This window comes from Euprymna scolopes, chromosome 3 (assembly GCF_053919585.1).
Source record: "Euprymna scolopes isolate OS-2025 chromosome 3, ASM5391958v1, whole genome shotgun sequence".
Classification (NCBI taxonomy): Eukaryota; Metazoa; Mollusca; class Cephalopoda; order Sepiida; family Sepiolidae; genus Euprymna; species Euprymna scolopes.
In genome coordinates this window covers 168,016,165-168,039,791 of record NC_136484.1, presented here as the reverse complement: position 1 = coordinate 168,039,791, position 23,627 = coordinate 168,016,165, and the positions used below count along the sequence as shown (strand labels likewise).

The 23,627-nt window shown below is 35.3% G+C and overlaps 1 protein-coding gene across 1 annotated transcript in view; it reads left to right on the top strand.

Moving 5' to 3' along the window:
* The window catches only part of LOC145260288 (trans-1,2-dihydrobenzene-1,2-diol dehydrogenase-like), a 48,024-nt gene that overhangs the window by 8,408 nt on the left and 15,989 nt on the right, over positions 1 to 23,627 (top strand). The window contains exons 3-5 of the mRNA XM_080118143.1: positions 2,687 to 2,850; positions 16,353 to 16,424; positions 20,423 to 20,600. Coding sequence (XP_079974269.1) covers positions 2,687 to 2,850; positions 16,353 to 16,424; positions 20,423 to 20,600 — 414 coding nt within the window. The remainder of the gene's footprint in view (positions 1 to 2,686; positions 2,851 to 16,352; positions 16,425 to 20,422; positions 20,601 to 23,627) is intronic.

The window sequence follows — 23,627 nt, the reverse complement described above, 5'->3', positions numbered from 1 at the left end:
ACCGTCCATCTATCGCTATCAAAGTAGGCCTGAAAGTCATCATTCTCAATCAGACATGGCCTGGGTTTTGACGGTTGGATGCACTTCTTGTCATTTTTGGTGCACTCTGATTTCCAAACTTCACCTGGCCTTTACCAATGGTAGTCCCTCCCAATTGGTCTATCACATCCAGGCCCAGTACCAAGTTAATTTCTGCAATTAGCCTATTCAGTACAATCACTTTTAGTCGCAGCAGCATACTCCTCACCATGATCTCAGCATCGGTCTCTCCACAACTTTTCACTTCTCTGCTATCTACTGCTCTAATGTTTGTTGCTGGTTACATTCTCAGAGTTGGCGACATTTGTATTAACAAGCGTTGTTGTACATCCAGTATCGACAAGAGATCTAGCCCTCTTCCCACTAATAGTGACCACTATCTGTGGCAACAAACTCTCACACGCCTCTCCAGAATAAAAGGGGTGACTACTGGCGCAATAGCACCCCTTTACTCATTTCTCGGATGCAAAGAGCAATTCCTGTTAATGTGTCACACCAAAAACAGATAATGTCTGGTTGTGGCTCCCTAGTCTCTCATCAGGTGGGGTCCTTGACATCTGAAGCATTTACCGATAAATCTACGACTTTGTTTCGTTAATGTTTGCTCCTTGCTGCTTTGATGGTTTCCCACAGAGGCTGCAGCACTCTTAGCATTTTTTGCCAGCACTCTTAGCATTCTTCAAAATCTCCTCCACCTCCATGGTTTCAATTTCAGTAAGTCGTTACAGTTACGTAGAGATGCAGTTGGGGAAACCACTTAACGAAAGCCAGTTTAACAGTTTTCTCAAGGCTGCGTCCTGCATATCCAGCCAGTCCCGCTAATCACCTTATCTCTGCCACATATACATCTACATACTCTGAGCTTATTATAAGCCTCAACCACGCTCTCTGAAAATGCAGTCTTTAATCGGTTCTCAATACTTTCAGCAATGGTCTGATCTGTCTCTCCCATTTCCAGATGGACCACTAGAGCATTTCCTTCCAAATACATTGGGATCAATGTGGCTATGTCTTCAATTTTCTACAGTTTTGCTACCAATTACAGCTTGTTAAGCCACGCGACCACATTGCCTTCCTTAGTAAACAGCCTCAGGATGTCGCTGCTTAACCTTACTCATTAGCCTATTTTTGTCGTTGCGCCAAAATAGCTTGCAGTTAAATATGTTGGTAATATTAGAAAGTAAAGTCCAAAGAAACAATTCCCAACCGTTATGTCCTCCTTCTTGCAATTCTTGGTAGCAAACCTCAGCGCACATCTTTCAGAAACTTCTGCCAAAGAGACCTCCCCCCCTCTCTCTCTCTCTCTCTCTCTCTGACACACAGGCTTTTTATTTGAAAAACCGACTGCATCTCATTTGCATATTTCCTCCAACTCTTGTTACCTCAGATAACCACTAGTCCATAAATAGCAGGTGTAGCCTTTTTTTTCCTTCTATGTCCCTTTCCTGAAACAGAGAGGATGTTACACAAGGTCAGGTTTGTACTACTTTTTAATCGCACTAATACGGCCTAGAGGTAGAAAATCCTTGCATAGGAGCTCTGTCCATGGAAATTCTACCTGGTGCTAGGCTTATGGAGGAAGAAAAGAAAGTTTATTTTTCTATTGTAATAATAAAACATATGGAATTACGTTGACACACCAGTTTCCGTCAGATCACCAAAGTTAAGCAACATTGAGCCTGGTCAGTATTAAAATGGGTGACAATTTGGAAATTCCAGTTGCTGTATGTGCTCTCCGCTTATCTCGGCATTGTTTCCACTCATCCTAGACTTCTTCCTGCCACTGAACTCAAGCAGTGTCAATAATTCAGGAAAGGTGTGGTTGGTGATTGTGCAACCCTTGCCTCATAATTGCATGCACAGCTACCTATGAGGAGTATCCATCGTCTCTTGAAACAAAACAAAAGCATCAATCAAATAATAACAAGAGTTCTTGTAAATATATCACAAAGAGGAAGCAGAAAGTGGAACTCAGTCGAGCGCTTTTTATGGAAATATTAATAGAATAAAGAGAAATTAGCAACTTGTGAAAGGACTGTAAAAAAGAAAAAAAATCATCATCACTAGAGTTCAAGTCAGCAAAGAGTTCTCTGAGCAGCACCTCCCAAGATCTCTCAAGGAAGTATATCGTCTTAGGATTATATTTGACTCTTATATGTTTAAATTAATGCTCAATTATTTAAGTTATAAAATTAATATAGATCCACTTTTTAAAAGCACAGACAAAATGAAATTCAAAACATGACGGTTAGAAGATCAGGTATGTGCAATATTTTTTATTTTTGAAATGAACATTTATTTTAAGTTTTTAATTTTCAGTTGATAACAAAGCCTCATCAGGAATTTTTTTATCATAGACAATACTTTTTTTTTTCTTTGTTTTCTTACTTGCCATGGTGTAGTTTGGCGTATTCTCTATTTGTCAAAGATAAATGTTAACTTTTCTAGCCCAGTGGCTCAACGCTCGATCATACATGTGTAAAATTAATAGAAACCCACCTTTTTAGAAGCACAGAGAAAATGTGTAAATAAACGGATGTTTATTAAAAAAATAAAAAAAAATATTGTGCATGTCTGATCTTCTAACCGTCATTTTTAAGTTTTAATTTTTTAATATTTTTTGTATATTTTTTTTATTGTTGTCTAGATGTTGTGTACATTGGAGTTATTCACCCGGAACATTGTCGTTTATCATTACTGATGCTTAACAATGGTAAGCATGTGCTCTGCGAGAAACCAGCCACCATGAATCTCAAGCAGCTTAAAAAAGTAGTAAAAACTGCCCAAGAAAAGAAACTTTTTTTTATGGAAGTAAGTATTGATATTTATGAAGAGAACTCGCCTAGCTTTGACAAAAAAAAAAAAAAAAAATTAAAAATAATAATTGGTGCTTGTTCAGATAATAATAAAATAGAAAAATTGAATTTCAATTAAAATGCATGTTATTTACTTAATTATGTTGAAATCTGTAACATATTACTACATAAAACATTTACGTTCACAATCCAACGATCTGTTATTATTATTTTGAAATCCCCCTGACTTCATGCAGTTACCTCCCTTGCTATCATAAAAACTCTTCTGGTTTTTATTTAAGTAAAACTTGCAAGTTCTTTAGAAAACAATTTCCATTAATAATTAATTTTCTACTTCATCATTTTTTTGTGATTTTTTTTGTATGTTACTAATTCTGAACAAATACCAAAGTTTTTTAAATGATATGTAAAAAGAAATATATTTTAAACATAAAAAAATAATGCTAGAAAGAAGAAAATACAAGTTATGCTATGTAATAGCAAATTTACGAGAGGTTAAATGGAGTTTCACATGTGGTGAGAAAGTAGAGAAATTTAGTTTAAATCACCCCTGCTTCGACAAGCTTCTGGGACTGACCTTCACTTCTGATCTGAAACAGAAGACTTACATCAGATCTGTTTCCAAGATTTTTAGATAAATGGTTGCATCATTCTACCAATCCAGAAATATGTCACTCCTATCGCAATCCTTTACCTGTACAAGAGCCAAATATGTCCTAAAATGAAGTACTGTTGCCACATTTGGGCAGAAGTTGCTCAGAGTATCCTATCTTGCCTTTACAGAGTTCAAAGCCGGCTTTGAAACCTAGTAGGTGATGCCCTCTTCTTCTCCCTGCAACCTCTTTCTCAAAGAGACATTGTGAGCGTGTCTCTGCTCTATCATTATTTTCATAGCAAGTGCTGATCTGAGCTTCTATCTATGGTGCCCTCCCCCTACCAAACTTTCACAAAAAAGTACTTGTCTAGCTACAACCACTAACAAAAATTTCTTCCACTCTCTATCCATGCTTAAATCTAAACGAAAATTCCATGAACAAAGCTTCTTTTCTAGAGCTGTCCACTTTCCAGCTGACTATAGCATGATTGTCTTCAAGTCCAATGTTATCAAATACTTGTTCAGCTGTCCCTTTAAATAATCAGATCCTGGATATGACTTTAAACTATATCCGATGGTGAGGCCCCAGCTTGCGGGCTTTTGGGGAGTGTGAAGCCACCCTTTAATTGCTATTGCTCCCAGGTCCACTCTGACCCGGAATGGTAGTACCTGTTAGGGTCCCAACTATGGGTTAAATAGAAACTGACTTGAAAAAAAAAATATATATACATTCTATTAAAAAATTGTTCTCCAAAATCACTGGATTCGGCATTAAATAATCTGAAAAGGGTTCATGTGCCGTAAAACAAAAACAACCAAACCTTAAATAATCAAATTCTACCCAATTTTCTCCACTAATGATCACTATTCTACTATCTCAATAATGACTGTACACCTATTGATCCTTATCCTTGAGTTGCCTTCAGGTCTTGGTAAGTGGTGATTCCCACGTAAAAAAAATATACTCAAAAATATTATTAGCACTATTCAATTTTATCCTTTGATAGAAGAAAGACAATATTTCTTACTGCTGATGCTTAAAATGTCGAGGTGCTTAAAGACATAGAAAACTATACCATGAGGTTCATAAAAAAGACAGTTAAATAGATTGAGGACAAGCACTAGAAGCCTCCGCTGGTGATGAATCTGAAAAAAATCCTCTAAAAAAAAAAAAAAAAAAAAAGGTGTTGGCAAAGGGAGATAAATGCTAGGGATCTATTCTATATTAGACAGAACACATGCAAAATTTTAGAAATGTTTAAAACAATAACCAGTGGTTTACAGAGAGCGGTGACCACAGGGCATCCAAATTGGGTGGAGGCATCCAATCATATTCAAACTATCTCACTTTCTCATAATATTTCTCAGTACTAAGACTTAGACTTGAGTCTTTGGACATACAATCGAGCAGTTAGTCTTGGTCATCACGAAGGTATTAACAAGTCCTCTGCCTGCAACTGTCAATAAGCAATTTGTATTATTTGTATAACCTTCTTTGGTGTGAATAAGAGTAAAAAAAAAAAAAAACTAACTACTATTTATATAACTGATATAATATCTGAACTCCTTTAAGTGTATCTTTTCGATATTGGCAAGCTTTATCAAACTGTGGAACCTATTTAGAATTCCAAACTGAATCTTTTATTTAATCTATCAGAGTAAATTATTATTCTGTTTCAGATAGAAATGATATGTTATTATTATCGCCTTTAGTAAGGATTGAACCGTTATGCTTCAGAAAATTGTTACTCAAAACTGATTGTTTAAAAACAACTTTAACTGTTGTGCTGCAGCTCTAAAATTAAATGAAAGTTCAAAATCTGTGTCAGTTCCCAAGTTTGACATAAAGATTTCCAAGTTGTGTATTCATTTATTTATTTATTTTTATTTTTTTTTTTTTTACTGTTATCCTCATCTTTATAGTTGTTGTTGTTGCTTCACTATGTTTCAGCCAAGTCATCCTCTGCCCTTCAAGTGATTTACTGCGACAAGATAGGGATGCTGAGTCTTGTAACTGTATCGCCAGTTATTACTGGCTTCCATAGTTGTTGTTGTATCACCATGTTTTTTGGCAAATTAATCCTTTGGTCTTCTTTGAGTAGAATTGAAACTGCTATCTTCAGACAATGCTCACCTGGAACTATGAAGCCTCGTCTCAAAGAATTAAAAATAATAATATATAAAGATTTCCAAGTTTGAAAAAATTCAACTGAAGAATGTAGACGGGTTTATAGTGACTGAAATGTTACGAAAATAACAATCAAGATGAGAATAGTGGTCTGATTAATCTAAATAATACAAATTATCATTCCTCATCTCAAAAAATATTTAAATATAATTATTGGTTGTTATTTAGAATTCAACCTTTTTAAAAATAAAATAGAATAAAACTACAGAAAAAATTATGATATACTCATCACAGAATGAAAATGTCATATTCCAAAAATGATGTCAATTGATCAAGTAGTTTTATTTTTATAACGAAAATTATTTTTAAAGCAATTTAAGGTGATTAATGTGAAATTATTAACATTACAAATCTGATCTCATAAGTTTGAATTATTATGGACTTATCTTCCTTTTGTTTTTATTTTTTTAAGATGATGACGTGAAACAGGTCCTTTTTGCTTACTCATAAAATTTGATTTTCTTAATGAAAAATAAAACTACTTGATTAATTTAGGTGAATTTTGGAATATGACATCTTTGGTTGGTGATGGATACGTACATCATAAAGAGTTTTCTACTTTTGTTTTTTGTATTGGTGTTAAATTCTAAATAAGAACCTAATAATCAATTTAATTTATTGTGTCTTGTTGGACATTTCTTGTTTAATCAACAAAATTTTTTCAACTTTTAATTAAAAAATGAAATTATTGTTATTGCTTATGATTCAAGTTTCCACTTTACTTCCACTTGCCCCTCTCCATGTTAAGAATAGCTTTTCTAAATAATAACATTATTCAGGGTGTTCCAAAAGTCTTGGGCACATTTCAAATCCTCATATCTGCTTAACTATGATTTTTTTTTTTTTTACACGGTGGTCACTACATATCAAGGCCTGGAAGCAACTCAGGGATAAGGGTTATTGCAAGTACAGTACGTTAGTGTTGGATATTTGATAAAGTGTCTTACTTAAAGAGGCAGTTCATCAGGAATTTGTTTACGTTGGACTTGAAGGACATCCAGGTTGTAGTCAGGTGGGAAGCAGGCAGACGGAACAGAGTTCCACAGGCATGCAGTTCTAAGAAAGAAGTTTTGTTCATGGAATCTTCGTTTTGATTTAGGCACAGATAAAGAGTGGGGAAAATTTTTGACAGTGGATTCAGCTAGACATGTTTTTCATAAAAGATTGGCGAGGGGGGGGCCAGAGATTGGAGTTCAGACGAGCACCTGCCATGGAAATAACGATAAAACAAAGACAGGCTCGCAACGTCTCTTCTGTGGGAGAGAGGTTGCAGGGAAGAGAAAAGGGCATCCCCCACTAAGCCACGAAGCCTATTTTGTACTCTGTCAATGCAGGATAGGCTGTTTTTAGCAGCTCCTGCCCAGATATTACAGCAGTATTCCATCCTTGGACGTACTTGGCTTTTATATAGATAGAGAATTGCATCAGTAGTGAGATATCTTCTGGAGCGGTAGAAGGATCCCACCATCTTTCCAGCGACCTTGGCAACAGACTTGATGTACGTGTTCCATTTCAGATCAGGAGTAAAGGACAAACCCAGAAGCTTGTCAAAACATGGAGCTTCTCCTAGACGAAGAATGATGAAACCTCTGACCTTCTTGAATGGTAGCAAGATGAAAATTGTGCCATTTTAAAGCTAAATGCAATAAGTTTTTTATAAAATTATTGATTTTTGAACATTTCTTTTTCAGATCCAATATCTTAATAGTTCTCGAGATATTCAATGTCAAAATCTGTGCAAGACTTTTGTAACACCTCATATTTTATTATAAACTTTAAAAATGCTCTTTTGTTTGAATTATTTCTGCATTGATACAGTTCAATCTTAATGTGCAACATTTTAAAGTAATTTTGTTTTCCAAAAAATATAGGACTCTGTTAAAAAAACATATTAACATAAAATTATGGACAAGCAGTGTGTAAATAAATAGCATTAGATCGATTATGTTTCTTCAGCAAATTTTCCTAAAGTGGTTCCACTATTGACAATTTTCTGCACTAAAAAAGAAGCTGAGTCATGATTCGTTTAAAGTGGTTAGAAAGGAATCATCTTTCTAGGTTTTTCTGTTGACTCTGGTGAATCGTGACTATCTACAAGGTCATCAGCTTTTCTCTAATCTTTGTGCCTGCCAGGAGTTCTGTTAAAAAGACAGAAATGTTTTCTTTTTTTTTTTCACACGACTTAATATCAAATGTAAAATAACAATTATATCCTCCAAAAAAGCAGGTTTTTATGAGTACAAAAATTTATGGACATTTATAGGAACGAGTGCTAAGAGACCATTTCGATATTCCAGTACATTTCCATAGCTATTATCCGTTATCCACAACATCTACATCTTAATGAAGAAAGAAAAATAACCTTTCCTTTGTGTGTAGACAAGTAAATTGGGATTTTTTAAAATATATTTATAATCTGTATCTTTTTTATTATTCGTGTGACTATTCTCATTTTCAGTGTTATTTTCACGTTTCGGCCGATGTAACGTCCAAACCTTTTCTTAATACATGTAATTATTATCACTTTTTTTTTTCTTTTTTTCAAACAAGCCCCATCAACAAAATATTAACATTTTTAATATTACAGTAGCATTATTATTATTATTAGTAGTAGCAGTATTTAGTATGCCTAAAAACGTTCTAATATATATATATTTTTTTCTTTTAGGATGAAATCAATTTTTATATATTTTTTTTTGAATCTAAGCAAAGACAAGTTTCCAAATTTATATTATTTGGATTATTCCATTTACTGTTCTCATCTTGAGTGTTATTTTTACAATGTTTTGGTCGATGTAACCTCCGACCTTCTTCAAGTGTATTTAATGAACTATGGAATCTTGAGAATCTGTACAAAATTTTGAATGGAATCACAAAAAATGTGTACCTGTGATGGAGAAGATAATGAGTGAAATAATTTTTTTTTTTCTTAAAGATTTTGGGCTACACTTGCATAATTTGACTCGAATTCTCGTGAATTCCCGTCAAGCATGGATCGGGTGAGATCGGCAATCATCGGCATTAGCCGAGCGTTGTAAAAAACGCAGATTAATGAAAAAAAAAAAAATACAAATGCAAATAATTAAAAATAACAAAAAAACTACCTTGAAAAATGAAAATATGTTTATATAGTTTTTTTGTTTTTTTTTTGCAAAATATTTATCAATAGAAAGTTGTTTTTTTTCTTCAAGAAAAGACTTTAACCATATAATTTTAAGTGTAAGTACAAGTTTGTTTTTTTTTTCTTTTTTGTAACCATATTTTTTTTCTTTTTTCTTGTTTTTATTTTCAGGACTTTGTTCAGTCAAGTTTTTTTTTTTGTGGTGGTGGTGGTGGGGGGGGGGAGTTTCTACAGAAATTAAAAAAAATTTTTTTTTTTTTTTTTTTTTTTTTTTTTTTCAAGAAAACTTCTTTTTTTTTTTTCGGTTGTTAATTGCCGGCAGAAAAACTTTCTTGAGATAAGAATATTTCCTTAGGAATCTTTTACTTCAGTCGACTGTTGAGCCATCATCAACTGCAAAGATGGAGGAGATGGGGTAGAGGAAGTATTTTTGGGGGGTTGTCATTTCAAACACCCATAAATAAATGATTTTTACTATTGTTGGAATCTCCAACTTGGATCACGCAAAAAACGATCCTGGGCGCAAGGATATCTATTGTCTGCACTGCTCGTTTGTACATCTCCAGGAGAAACTATCCTTTACACACAATCTTTTTTTAAGCAAATATTTGTGTTTGTTGCACCTCACTTTTGGGGGGACAGCAATTTCCTCTCCTGACAATGAGATTGTCTGCATCTGTGTTTTCATTTTTTTTTTTCTAACATGCATAGATTTATTTCCTTGCCTGTCATTTTTCTGTTTGGCGAGTTTTAAAATATATTTGTTTGTCAGCTTTTTTGGGAGGAGGGATAGTCACTTTCTTCCAATTTGAATGCAGTCTGCTTCCATTTAGATAGCACTTTTTCATTGGCTTATCAAATACCCAGAAATTGAATTACAAAAAAAAAAAAAAAAAATTTTCTTAAATAAGCAACTAATCAGAAAATAAAAAGCCTCCCTTAATATCACCTTAAAAATTACTAAAAACATAACAGAAAAAAAAATTAAATAAATAAAATAAAAAGTTGAGTTAGCATTTCAACATTTGAACAACGCCCGCCTGACACCGGTGATTGCCGGTCTCACCCGATCCATGCTTGACAGGAATTCATGAGAATTCGGGTTAAATTATGGAAGAGTACTGATTTCGGTAGAGAATGAGTATTAAATAGCTTCCACTACTTTAAATATTTTAATGCATGAGGATTTACTAAGAATTTTTAAACTAGCTTAAATGACTTTCTATTCAACATTTATCTAGGTGTGTGTGTGTGTGTGTGTGTATTGGAGGAACTTTGTTTATAAATTAATATTAGAACTTTTAATAGAAGTGGATTACAATTTCTTAAAAAATCAAATCAGTTTCCAAGAACCCTAAATTCTAAGTATTACTTTACAAAATAAAACGGTATTACCAGATAGAAATGTCTTATTTTAAAATCAAAATAATTTTTGCATAATAAAAAAAAAAAAAAATAATGAATTAATAAAATGGCATTTTGCAAATCAGTATGTTAAACAGTATTAATTGTAGAACTTGAATTGCGCAGTCCAAGAAATAGCACAACTTTATAAATATACAGATTACTGTTGGGATAATTAACCGAATCGGAAAAATTAAAACTTTTTCCGAATCGGAAATCTTCTGATGCCAAAACCAGTTATTTAGATTTTTTTTTTTTTTTTTTTTTTTTTTTAAACTTAATTTTCCACTTCTGGTACTAGATCACCCCCCCCCCTCTCTCTCTCTCTCTCACACACACACACACACACACACACACGCAGGTGTATTTTTATAGTTGCGAAAATTGTCGCTCTAGAAAAGATGACATGATTCCATTTCTATATGATGAAAACCGGTTTTCTTTTTTTTTTTTTTGTTGCAGACCATCTATTAATTGACCAGTTGTGTACAAATCCCAAGAGTGATATGAGCCATTCTATCACGCTTGAAAATGACACAATATTCAAAGAGCGAGACCGGAGATGCACCACTGTACAACTCATGCTCTCTACCGATCCAAGTTATGATAACAGGACCATTGCCAGCACTCCAAATTGCAAATCCAGTTTAATGCTTGAAGATACAGCTCAACAAAGTTTCCAGCCACGGTTATAGTTTTTGGTATGGTTTCAAGTGAGGGCCACATCATGCCATCTCACATCTTTGAAATCGGTTTTAAAGCTAACACTAAAGTGTACCTGGATGTGCTGAAGAGTGTGGTGATACTCTGGCGCAATCAGGTTGCTGCTGGAAAATCCTGTGTGTAGCAGCAGGTTTCGATGCCAGCCCACAGGTCCAAAGAGACCGAGGCTTGGCTTCAGGAGGAGTGCAACAACTTTGTACCAATCTCCCACTGCCCCCCCTCTTCCCCTGACCTGAACCCACTGGACTACTTCATTTGATCATATGTCGAGAACATCACCAGCATGACCTCCCACAACACCAAAGCCAGCCTGATCGCCGCCATCCACTGAGTATTCGCAGTATTCTCCAACATCAGGGGTCTTCGTTCTAACCTTCCAGAGGTTGAAACCCAATTACAGGAGACTAAACCAGACCTTTTATTTTTAAGTGAAACTGGCATTGGACAGGCTATTTCCCTAGATGAGTTTGCAATTTCAGGATACTCTAACTTAACTTCTAAATCTGACCCCCAAGATCGCCATGGGCATGGAATATGTGCCTATATTAAAGATAGCTTTCCATGTGGGAGGGACATCTCCAGGGAAGATCCTAACTTACCCTATATGTGCTTCCGGGTTGCTTTAGCTCACACTACGGCATTTATATTTACTCTCTATCGCCCCCACAACAGCGGAGTTACTATCTTTCAAAGCATATCTGAGAAAATTGACCAAGTCCTTTCTATTTATCCTTCAGCTAACATTCACGTATGTGGAGACTTCAATGTTCAAACGTCGAATGGTTGACCCACTCAAACAAGACCGATGATGAGGGGAGGTTCTGTCATAATTTCTCCATTGCCTATGACCTCACTCAGATTGTTCAGGAACCTACCCGTGTGCCCGATAATGACGGCCAGTATGCGAGCCTACTAGACCTTTTTCTCACAACTTGCCCTGAACTATGTTCAGTTTCTGTTCTGTCGCCTCTTGGATCTTCCGACCACTCTGTTGTATCAATTAAGATAAAAATGAAATGTAATAAGTCCCCAGACGTATCTCTTCATCGTACAGTATATCGATACACTAAGGCTGACTGGGATAGCTTCCGTACATTTATATCTGATCTACCTCTGCATTCCATGTTTAAAAAGGATGTGTCCTCTATAGTATTAGACCTAACTGAATGGTTAATTGTAGGTATTGACCATTTCATACCCTCTAAAAAGTTTCAGCAAAAACCTAACAGCCAGCCATGGTTCTCTCCAGAATGTGCTGCTGCCATTGCGCACAGAAATCACTTTTTCCACTGCTTCAAACGTAATAGATGTATGGAAACTAAAGCCGTTTTCAGGACTGCCAGCAACCATTGTAAGAAAGTAATAAGGAACGTAAGAGAGTTGTATGCTCAATCTGTTAAGTCCAAAGTAGATGAGCAGCGGCTTGGTTCCCACCAGTTTTGGCAAATAGCAAACAGAATCCTGAACAGAAGCGTGTGCTCCATCCCAACTATTATCAATGGACCTGAGGTAATCTCGTCAGCATCAGACAAAGCCAAACTCTTTGTCAAGAACTTTGCAGCTAATTCTACCCTTTGCGACCAAGACCGCCAACCCCCAATATTTCCTCCTGCATCAGAAAACACGCTATGTGATATACGTATATCTGTACGTGATGTTGCGAAACTAATCAAAAACCTTGATTCGAGTAAAGCAACTGGCCCTGATGGTATTCCAATTATAGTACTCAAAAAACTTCAACCTGAATTAGCGCCCATACTTACAAAACTGTTTAAACGTTGTCTTAAGGAGAATAGTTTCCCATCTCCCTGGAAAATCTCATCAGTATGCCCTGTATTTAAGAATTCAGGTGATCGCTCATCCCCATCTCAGTACAGGCCAATAAGTCTCCTGTGAGTAAGTTGCATGAGTAAGTTGCTAGAATCTGTGTTAAATACAGAAGTAATCAAACATCTCAACAAAAATAACCTTCTTAGTGACACTCAATATGGTTTCCGTTCTGCTAGATCTACAGCAGATGTCCTTACAGTTATATCGCATAGGATTAGCAAATCTCTCGACGGTGGCAATCTTTCTAGGGCAATTGCTCTTGACATATCTAAAGCCTTTGATAGGGTATGGCATAAAGGTTTACTTCATAAGATCGCTAGCTATGGTATAGCTGGAAAAGTCTTCTCAATTATTAAATCATTTCTTTCTGATAGGTTCATAAGAGTAGTAGTTGAGGGGCAAAAATCAGAAGCTCACAGTATTAATGCCGGTGTCCCTCAGGGATCCATCCTGGGCCCAACTCTTTTCCTGATCTACATTAATGATCTTCCAAATCATATCCTTACATCATTTGTAGACATTTATGCTGACGACACTACCATTTATGGTACCACATCTAAGACAGTAAACGAGCAAGTTCTCTCCAATTCTCTCTCCTCTGATCTTGAGCACGTAGTACAATGGGGAAAGGAGTGGCTGGTTACTTTTAATGCATCTAAAACCAAGCTTCTCTCTTTACATCATCAACATTCTAATTCACATTTGTCATCAATTGAACTGAATGGCTCTCGTCTTCAGGAGGCCTCAAGTTTTGACAAGCTTCTGGGCTTGACCATTACTCCTGATCTTAAATGGAACACGTATATCAAATCTGTTGCCAAGGCCGCTGGAAAAATGGTGGGATCTTTCTATCGATCCAGTAGATATCTCACTGCTGATGCTATTCTCTACCTATATAAGAGCCAGGTACGTCCAAGGATGGAGTACTGTTGCCACATCTGGGCAGGAGCTGCTAGAAAGGACTTGTCCTGCCTTGATAGAGTTCAAAATAGACTTCGTAGCCTCGTAGGAGATGTCCTTTTCTCCTCCTTGCAACCTCTATCTCACAGAAGAGATGTTGCGAGTTTGTCTCTGATGTATCGTTATTTTCATGGAAAGTGTTCGACTGAGCTTCAATCTATGGTCCCCCCTCGCCAAACTTTCACAAGAAACACTCGTCTAGCTGTAAACACTATCAATAATTTCCCCCACTCTTTATCTGTGCCTAAACCTAAACGTAGATTCCATGAACAAAGCTTCTTTCTTAGAACTGCACGCCTGTGGAATTGTCTTCCGTTTTCCTGCTTTCCGGCTGACTTCAATATGGTTGTGTTCAAGTCTAAAGTAAATAAGTTCTTGATGAGCCGTTCCATATAAGTTATTAAATTTACCAAATTTTCATTACTAATGATTACTATATTGACCAATTTCTACTGTACACTCTTTAACCCTTATCCTTGAGTGGCCTCTGGGCCTTGATAATGTGGTGATGCCTTTGTAAAAAAAAAAAAAAAAAAAAAAAAAAAGTGCTCCCGTTGGCACTTGTGGAAAAGGTATGTTACTTGTACTGGACCCATATCAAGGCAATGATTGAGGCTGAAGGCGGTTACATTGAATAGATGCCAGCTCTACTACATAATCAAGTTACCTGAATTGATTTTTTTCAGTAAAAGTTTTAAAATAAAGCTGTAGTGGTGTTTTCTTTAGGATGACACTTTTATCGTTCCAACCTAGATACACATATTACGTGGCTTTTTAGGATAATCCTTAAAGTAAAAAAAACAATGCTTGTGCATTATAATTGGATATGAAAAAAATGCTTTTTAAGTAAAAACGCTATTATGTAATTACGTGTCCTGTTAAAATTACAAAAAATAGTGGAGTAGAAAATTAATAAGAAAAAATAAAATTTATTAAATAATACAGCTTTAGCAGTTTAATTGTATGCCAACCTGGCTTATCTCCCTTGTTTCACTTTCACTATTTTGAAATAGAAAATTGCGGATCCATGATAACAATTTTTTTCTGTAAAAAATGATAGTTTTAGCAGGTTATTTATTCTATTATTTTAAAAAATTTTAATCATTTCAGCATGACACATAATTATGTTAGTGTTTTCACTTAAAATCTTTCTTTTCTTTAGTATTTTTAAATATCCAATTATAACGCACAAGTGCCCAAAAATAATAAATAAAACAGCAACTCTATATATAAATATGTAGAGATTTAAAAATTAGAGAATTGTCTCTAGTAAACTATTCTGTCAATTTTTGGTCTACAGGGTTGAAATTTGATATATATATAAGGGATTTGGATTGTAGAACAAATTCAATTTTTTTTTTTTTTTTTTTTTTTTTTTTTTTTTAGCTAGGAAAAAAGCTACTTATGGGTCAAAATTGAAAAAATGGAACTTAGCAGGTATAAACCCAACTAATGTGTATCCTTTATGTGTGCGCAAATATGCAGGTTGGAACGATAAAATTGTCGCCCTAAAGAAAACAACACTACAGCTTTATTTTAAAGCTTTTATTAAAAAAAATCAACTCAGGTAACTTAATTATGCAGTAGAGCTGACATCTATTCAATGCAGCCACCTTCAGCCTCAATCATCACCTTGGTCCGGAACTGGAAGCATGCCTTTACTACAAGTGCTGACAGTAGCTCGGCGAATGGCAGCAATCAGGCTGGCTTTGGTGCTGTGGGAGGTCATGTTTGTGATGTTCTTGACATATGACCAAACGAAGTAGTCCAGCAGTTTAGGTTGGAGGAGGAGGGGAGCCAGTGAGAGAAGGGTACAAAGTCGTAGCACTCGTTCTGAAGCCAAGCCTGGGTGTCGTTGGACTTGCAGGCTGGCGCCGAGTCCTGCTGTCATACCCAAGGTCTGCCAGCGGCCACCTGATTGCACCAGGATATCACCACATTCTTCAGCATATCCAGGTACACTTTGGTGTTGACTTTCAAGCTGACTTCAAAGATGTGAGGTGGCATGATGTGACCCTCACTTGAAATCACACTAAAAACCATAACTGTGGGGCGTTTGATGCGTTGAGCTGTGCCCAAAAGCGTTGAACTGTCCGGATTTACATTTTAAGGATGTTGGCAATGGTCCTGTTGTGATAAGTTGGATTGGTAGAGAGCACAATTGGTACAGCGATGCATCTCCAATCTCGCTCGTTGAACATTGTGTCACTTTCAGCCATGATAGAAGGCTCCTATCACTCTTTGGGATTTGCCAACTAGTAGATGGTCTGTAACAAAAAAAGAAAACCAATTTTGATCAAACAGAAATGAAATCATGTCGTCTTTTCTATAGCAACAATTTCATTATTCCACCCGGTATAGTTATGTGTTTAAGTCAGTTAATTTGTATAGTTTTTATCTGCATATTGTCTTAATTCAGTAGCGAATAATGCTGAAGAGCTAAATGTTTTATTTTCGATTCGAGCTGATAGCATCCAAGTCATATATTTTAAAACTTTTGAAATCACTATTATATATTGGGTACAATATAATAATTACTAGAGAAGTCATTCTATAACAATAAATACAAAATCTGCATGTTTATATTATATATAAACATATTTTACAACCAGATAATGCCATGTAGCTTGCTAATACATATATGTATGTTTGTTTTTTGTTTTTTTTGTTTTGCAGGGTCTCTGGTCACGCTTCTTTCCGGCTTATGACAAAGTACGCAGTGAATTGGATTCCCAATCTCTTGGCGAGGTATCTAATAATTTAAACATTTATCTTAATTTTAAAGTCTAACAAAATAGCCAAAAATGACACTTTTTGCCCCATAGTGTTTGATCCATCTATTAGATTTTCCTGAAACTTGGCCAAAATGTGAAGGCTATTGTTCTTAATATAAATTCAGTCTGGGTGACCCTGGCAAAATTCTGGTTCGCATCCCTCTGGGACTTTTAGGGCTAAAAAACATGCCTTTTTGGAGCTCTTTTTTTATATTATTCAAAAACTTCATATGTATGTCTATATATTAGTTTTCCATGGTGGTGAATTCAAATATACATGTCTTAACGCCTGAAACTGCACCGTTTGTTCATTTTTCACTGGGATTTGGCATTCCCAGGCACTCAAAAGGGTCACAAAATTGCAAAAAAAAGACACTTTTTACCCCATAACTTTTTTCCCATCTGTAACATTTTTCTGAAACTTGGCTAAAATGTGAAGGAAACGTTGGCCCTTCACACTTCTCACATTCATCGTTACTTCACTATTTTTTATGGTGTCATCTCACATGCAGCACCAGAGGGGAACCATGCACACGCAGCTTGTTACATCTGCATCCCCAGGGATGTTCGTGTCAAATCTGATACGATTTTAATCTATAGTTTTGGAGCCTATAAGTGTTATAATTATTATTAGGAGTAATATAACACACTCAGCATCCCAAATTTATGCTAAATGTAGTGTAATACAGTTTAGCATTTACTAAGTTAGCATTAATGAAACAGCTGTAATGGAAAAATCCAGGAAATAAATGAAGGTTATAAAAAAGAAAACGTGAGTCTTTGAATTTTCAACAAAACTTTGCATTATATATGCTCTGTCCCTATTAAATAGACACATTGAGCTTAACTCAAAATTAACGGTGAATGGTTTTAAAATAACAATCTAGAACCGTTAAACGAAAGTGGTATACATTGAAAGTAACGACATTTCAAAAACAAACTTTAAAAAAAAATGTTATATATATATTAAAAAGTTTGACTCCTGATCAGGTAACCTACATCTAAAATTTTAAGTGTTTAGACCCAAAATTAGCTGAATAGTTTGCTAGAGAATGCAAAGGTCAAATACTTTGAACTTTGACAGCCAAATTTTCGGCCAAAAAAGATTAAAAAGCTTTCCCTATGTCTGAATACACTTTATATAAAATGTCAAATATTTAGACCAAAAATTGGCTGAGAAGTCAAAAATTTTTTAACTTTGACCCCAATTTTGACCCCTTAACATTTATTGTTTTGGGATCAAATCAAATTAAAAAGTTTGATCCATGTCCAAGTAACCTACATCTAAAATTTCAAGTGTTTAAACAAAGTTGGCAGAGGAGTTTGGTAGAGTTTTCAAAGGTAAAATCGTTGAATTTTGATCCCTTGACAGCCAAATTTCTGGTCGAAAATCGATTAAAATGATTTTCCCAAATCTCAATACCCCTTATGTCAAATCTTGAGTCTGTAGACTGAATATATTGAGTTATTTGGTAGGGAAATGTACACAGACAGACAATTTCACTTCTATATATATATATATATATATATATATATATATAGATAGATAGATAGATTAATGCATGTGAAAGATTATTAATTTTTATAACAAAATAGTGGTATTTTGAGAACTTAAAGTGCTTTGGTTTTTAAAATATGGTTATTTTAGTAGAACTCACTTGTGAAATCTTCAAAGTGATTTATGGCCGAAGTGTATTGATACTTAGGTGTTTATTAATTGTAGTAACAGAAACATTTTACATTTTTATTTAAACTTTTTGACACATCCAACATACCAAGGGTGCTTCATACCAAATATGATGCAATTCTGTCAAGTAGGAGATGTTTCTAAACGTTTTTTGTACAGACAATTTAAATTGTCTGTACACTCTTGAAAATTCAGTATGTTATTGCTATACATCTGATGAGATGACTGACCAATTTTTATGATTTCAGGTTCAACTGAACAGCTACAGTAGAAACTGGAATATACTCTTCTAAAGCCTTATTGTCACAACTGGTGAATTAAAAAAAAAAAACAATCTGGACTTGAGGACACTTTGGAAGAACAATATGCAATACAATTCTGTTTTAAACTTGGAAAAGATGCCACAGAAACGTATGGAATGCTTCAGACTGCTTTTGGACGAGCTTGCATGAATCTAGCATGAGTTTTTGAGTGACATAAGAGATTCAAGGAAGGCAGGAAGGTGTAGGAGAAGTATGGATGTCAGAACACCAATGTTGATTGGCTGAATAAAGAATTTCATGGATAAGGACCATCGTGTATATATAGGGAAAATAAATGCACAGTTTGATGTCAGTGTGGGAACTGTACACACAATTATTCGTGAGAGAACTGAAGATGTGGAAGATTTTCGTTAAGTTTGTCCCAAGGGTGCCCAGAGAAGATTAGAAAGAAAGACGTTGTCATGACCAAAATGGGCATTAAGACAGTTCCTCACCATTCCTATGGTGCGGACCTTGCTTTCTGTGACTTCTGGTTATTCCCTAAGCTCAAGGAAAACCTCAGAGACTGTCGTTATGAGACAATTGAGATGAAATCCGCTGTGACGAGGGTCATTGACATGCTTGCATAAGAGGACTTCTATGGGACCTTCCAGAAGTTGTTGGAACGGTACAACAAATGCATTGCAGCCGGAGGAGATTACTTCAAAGGAGACTAGAGTATCATGTGTGTACTATTAATAAAAGTGGCCATATGAAAAACGTCTGGAAACTGATTGAAAGCACCTTGTAGTTTTGGAGCTTATAAGTAGGCAACAGACAAAGAATCCAAATAGTTGTATAGATTTTGGCTTCCATAACAAATTTAATTATCTTTAGTTGAAATCTTGAAACATTGTATGGCAAGATTTGAAATTTCTACTTTTTTATAGGTCATGTGACATTGTTTTGAGCAAAGACTAATTGTCTTTGTGCTGCAATGTCTCTAGACCTTTATACCAAATGTGATTTAGTTTTAATAAAAACAAATGATAGTTTTAAAAACAAACATAACTTACTAACTAAATACACATCCTACATATTTGTAACATATTGACCCCTTTATTCTTTGCTAGGGGCATGTGACAGTTTGAATTAATCAAACATTTTGTTGGCCATATTTTTACTTAAACTGGAATAATAAGATAAACAAGTAAAGAGTGGAACGATAAATTTGCTAAAGAAAACAACATTACAGCCATATTTTAAAACTTTTATTGAAAAAATCAATTCAGATGACTTAACTATGTAGTAGAGCTGACATCTATTCAACGTAGCTGTCTTCGATACAGGTTTAGAACTGAGAGGGTGCCTTTTCCACAAGCGTCGGCAGGAACTTGGCGAATATTCAATGAATGGCAGAAATCAGGCTGGCTTTACTGGTGTGGGAGGTCATGTTGTTGACATATGACCAAATGAAGTAGTCCAGCGGGTTCAGGTTGGGGAAGGGGAGAGTGACAGACTTGTGGGCAGGCGCAGAGTACTACTGCCACACTAGGAGTCTGTCAGCCACCACCTGATTGCACAGGGAATCACCATACTGTTCAGCACATTCAGGTACACTTTGGTGTTGGTTTTCAAGCCAGCTTCAAAAATGTGAGGTGGCATGATGTGGCCTTCATTTGAAACAACACCAAAGACCATGACCATGGCTTGAAACTTTGTTGAGTTGTGCCTCAAGTGTTGAACAGTCCCGATTTGCATTCTGGGGGTGCTGGCAATGGTCCTGTTATAACTTGGATCGGTAGAGAGCATGAGTTGTACAACGGTGCATCTCCGATCGCGCTTGTTGAACATTGTGTCACTTTCAGACATGCTTGAAGGCTCTTATATCACTCTTGGGTTTTGTACACAACTGGCCAATTAGTAGATGGTCTGCAACAAAAAAAGAAAACCAGTTTTCATCATGTTATTGTTCCACCCTGCATAATGTATAAAAGCCATTGTTTCCTCAAGTTTTAATTTTAGAAATTTGTTTTAATCCAGGTGCATTATGTTCAAGCTGAATTTTGTCAGCCTATCATTGATTTACCTCGATTACACAGGCCTGAATTAGGTGGAGGAGGTCTTCTTGATATTGGAATCTATGTTCTCCAATTTGCTCTAATGGTCATCAAAGAAAAACCAGAAAATATTTTGGCATCAGGATTTCTTCATGAGAGTGGTAATTATGATTTACTTTTTTTTTTTTTCTTTTTTTTTTTTTTTTTTTTTGCTACAGAAAGAAAAATGTTCAATAAGTTTTCGATGCACTTTTATTAAAGTCTGTTGACTTTATCTAAACCTCTAAACCCGCATAGCATTCATAGAATTGTTTATGAGAATAAAAGCCTTGCAGCTGGGTTTTTTTTTGTTTTGTTTTTTTACTTATCAAGGCCCAAAGGTCACTCAAGGATAAGGATTAATGAATGTAAGGTGGTAGTGTAGTAATCGTTAATTGTGTAAATTGGGTAGAATTTGATTGTTTATGAGGACGGCTCAACAAGAATTATTTACATTGAATTTGAAGGCAACCATGTTATAGTTAACTGGGAAGTAGGCCAGCAGGCAAGAAATTCTGGGAAAGAAGCTTTGTTCATTTAGATTTAGGCATAGCTAGAAAGTTGGGAAATCATATATAGTGATTGTAGCTAGTAGATTGTAGTCAAGTGTTTTTTTGTGAAAGTTTGGCAAGGGGGGAATCATATACCGAATTTCTGTTGAACACTTGCCATAAAAATAACGATGCAGCAGTGACAGATTTGCAACATTTCTTCTGTGGGAAAGAGGTTGCAGAGAAGAGAAAAAGTACCCTAGAACTATTCGATACCAACTGTGACTGCATAAGCTACTTTAGAATCTTCCTTGAGGATAGAAGCCCTTCAGATCTTCTGTATGCCAAAACTGTTATTACATAGCCATGATGGAATTAATTCTTCACAGCTGGAAAATGCCTTGAGGTGGATGGAGAACATTGAGTGCTTTGGCAGAGTAGTGAAATTTGGAATAAATGCCCATCAGGTAAAAACCGTGTTACATACTTACGTGTCATGTCGAAATTAGTTTAAATTCCAAAAATTACGAAAAATAACCCAGTAGAAAAATAATTAAAAGTAAAAATAAAATTTATCAAATTAGTTTTATTGTATGGTTTTGTGTGAAACAGTTCTTTGTGACCAATTCTGTATGACTTATCTCCCTTGCTTTCAATTAAAATCTGTGATTTCAAAACGCAAAAATGTCGGACCAGTAGTATGTATGATTTTTTGTAAAAACTAGGTCTAGCACATCTACTGGATTTTTGATTAGACAGTAATTACTAATTAATTAGTAAAAATATTTTTTATAAAATGGTTTTTACATTTTTATTAATGAGTAAAAAATATATTTATAAAAAAAAATGGTTTTTACATTTTTATTAATTAGTAAAAAATGTTTTTAAAAAATGGTTTTTACATTTTTATTAATTAATAAAAAATGGTTTTAAAAAATGGTTTTTACATTTTTATTAATTAATAAAAAATATTTTTAAAACTAGTTTTTACATTTTTATTAATAAAAAATGTTTTAAAAAAACTGGTTTTTACATTTTTTATTAATGAGTAAAAATATTTTTAAAAAAATGTTTTTTATATTTTTATTAATTAATAAAAAATATTTAAAAAAATGTTTTTTTACATTTTTATTAATTAGTAAAAGGTTTTAAAAAAAAAAGGCCAATTTTTACATTTTTATCTAAATTACTGACAAATTTGTCCCTTTATTTTCATGGTATATTCACTTGATATTATATATACTCGCCCCGCTTTACAGTGTGGCCAAAAAATTCCAAAACTCGAAGTTGGTGTGGGTGCATATGACTGTATGAGTCAATCACCTCACCACCTCATACATCATCATATACGTCACTGTAACGCCACTAAGATGCTAGTCTGCTATTGATCAGCATCACAGCATCACTAGGATGCCGATACGCTATTGGCCGAAATTCTCCCACAATGCCTGAGAGAGATCTGAGACGCTATCCATTCTTTATGGCTAGCTAAGTGAAGAATCAACGGCACATTGCACTGTGTTTATCTTATGTGAGAGCTTACGATATCATATTCATGTTGTGCTTTTTAGTGCTTATACAGGGCGAGTCATGGGAAACAGATGTCTTTAAGGAAAAGAAAGTCTTAAAAATATCCGTTTCCCGTGACTCATCCTGTATCTACTTTTAATTCGTAAGCCATGGGTTTCAAAGTTGCTAGTGATGTTAAAGGGAGAAGCAAGAAGATGATTACTATGGAAACAAAGCTGGAAATGATAAAGAAATTCAAAAAAGGCATGCGCATCGTTAGCCTAGCTAGAGAGTATGGCTGTAACCAATTGATGATCGGAACGATTATCAAGAATTAGGAAGTAAATCTTTTAAGGGCATGACTATCCTTGTCAGTGGAAGAACATCCATCAACAACAAGATGGAGAGGCTCCTTCTACTGTGGATTGAAGAAAAATTGCCGGTGATACTCTCACACAATCTGTAATTTTGCACAAGGCGACCATCTTTACGGATTTTGTGCAAGGCCAAAGAGACGACAGAGAACAAGGAACATGGCAGAAAGCCCCCGCAGAGTTTAAGGCATGGATGGTTTGATTGCTTTAAGAAGAGGGCTAGTATTCACTCGATCGTCAGGCATGGAGAGGTGGCCAGTTCTGGCAAGAAAGCAGCGGACAAATAACTCAAGACATTTGAGGAATTAATTTCTAGAAAAGGCTACGTTCTACAGCAAGTGTTTAACTGTAATGAAACTTCCCTTTTCTGGAAGAAAATGATCCACCATACGTATATCACGGCAAGAGAAAATAAACTTCCTGGCCATAAACCGATAAACGACAGACTTACCCTCACATTTTGTGTAAATGCCGGTAGAGACTTGAAAGTTAAGGCCTGGGTCACAAGAAACATATTTACCGAGTGGGTAAACATCTGCTTCGGTCTTGGTTTGAAAAAATATTTAGAAGAGAGCAATCTTCCTTTGGAATGTCTCCTGGTACTGGACACTTCAAAACCATGTGGACCCGATCTCATTCCAGCTGTGCTATTAAAAAAATGCTCAGCCGAAGTAGCTCCAGTTCTCTCCAAACTCTAGAACAAATGCCTTAATTAAGCTTGCTTTCCGGGCTGTTGGAAAACTGCTTCTGTTGTACCAGTATTCAAGAATTCTGG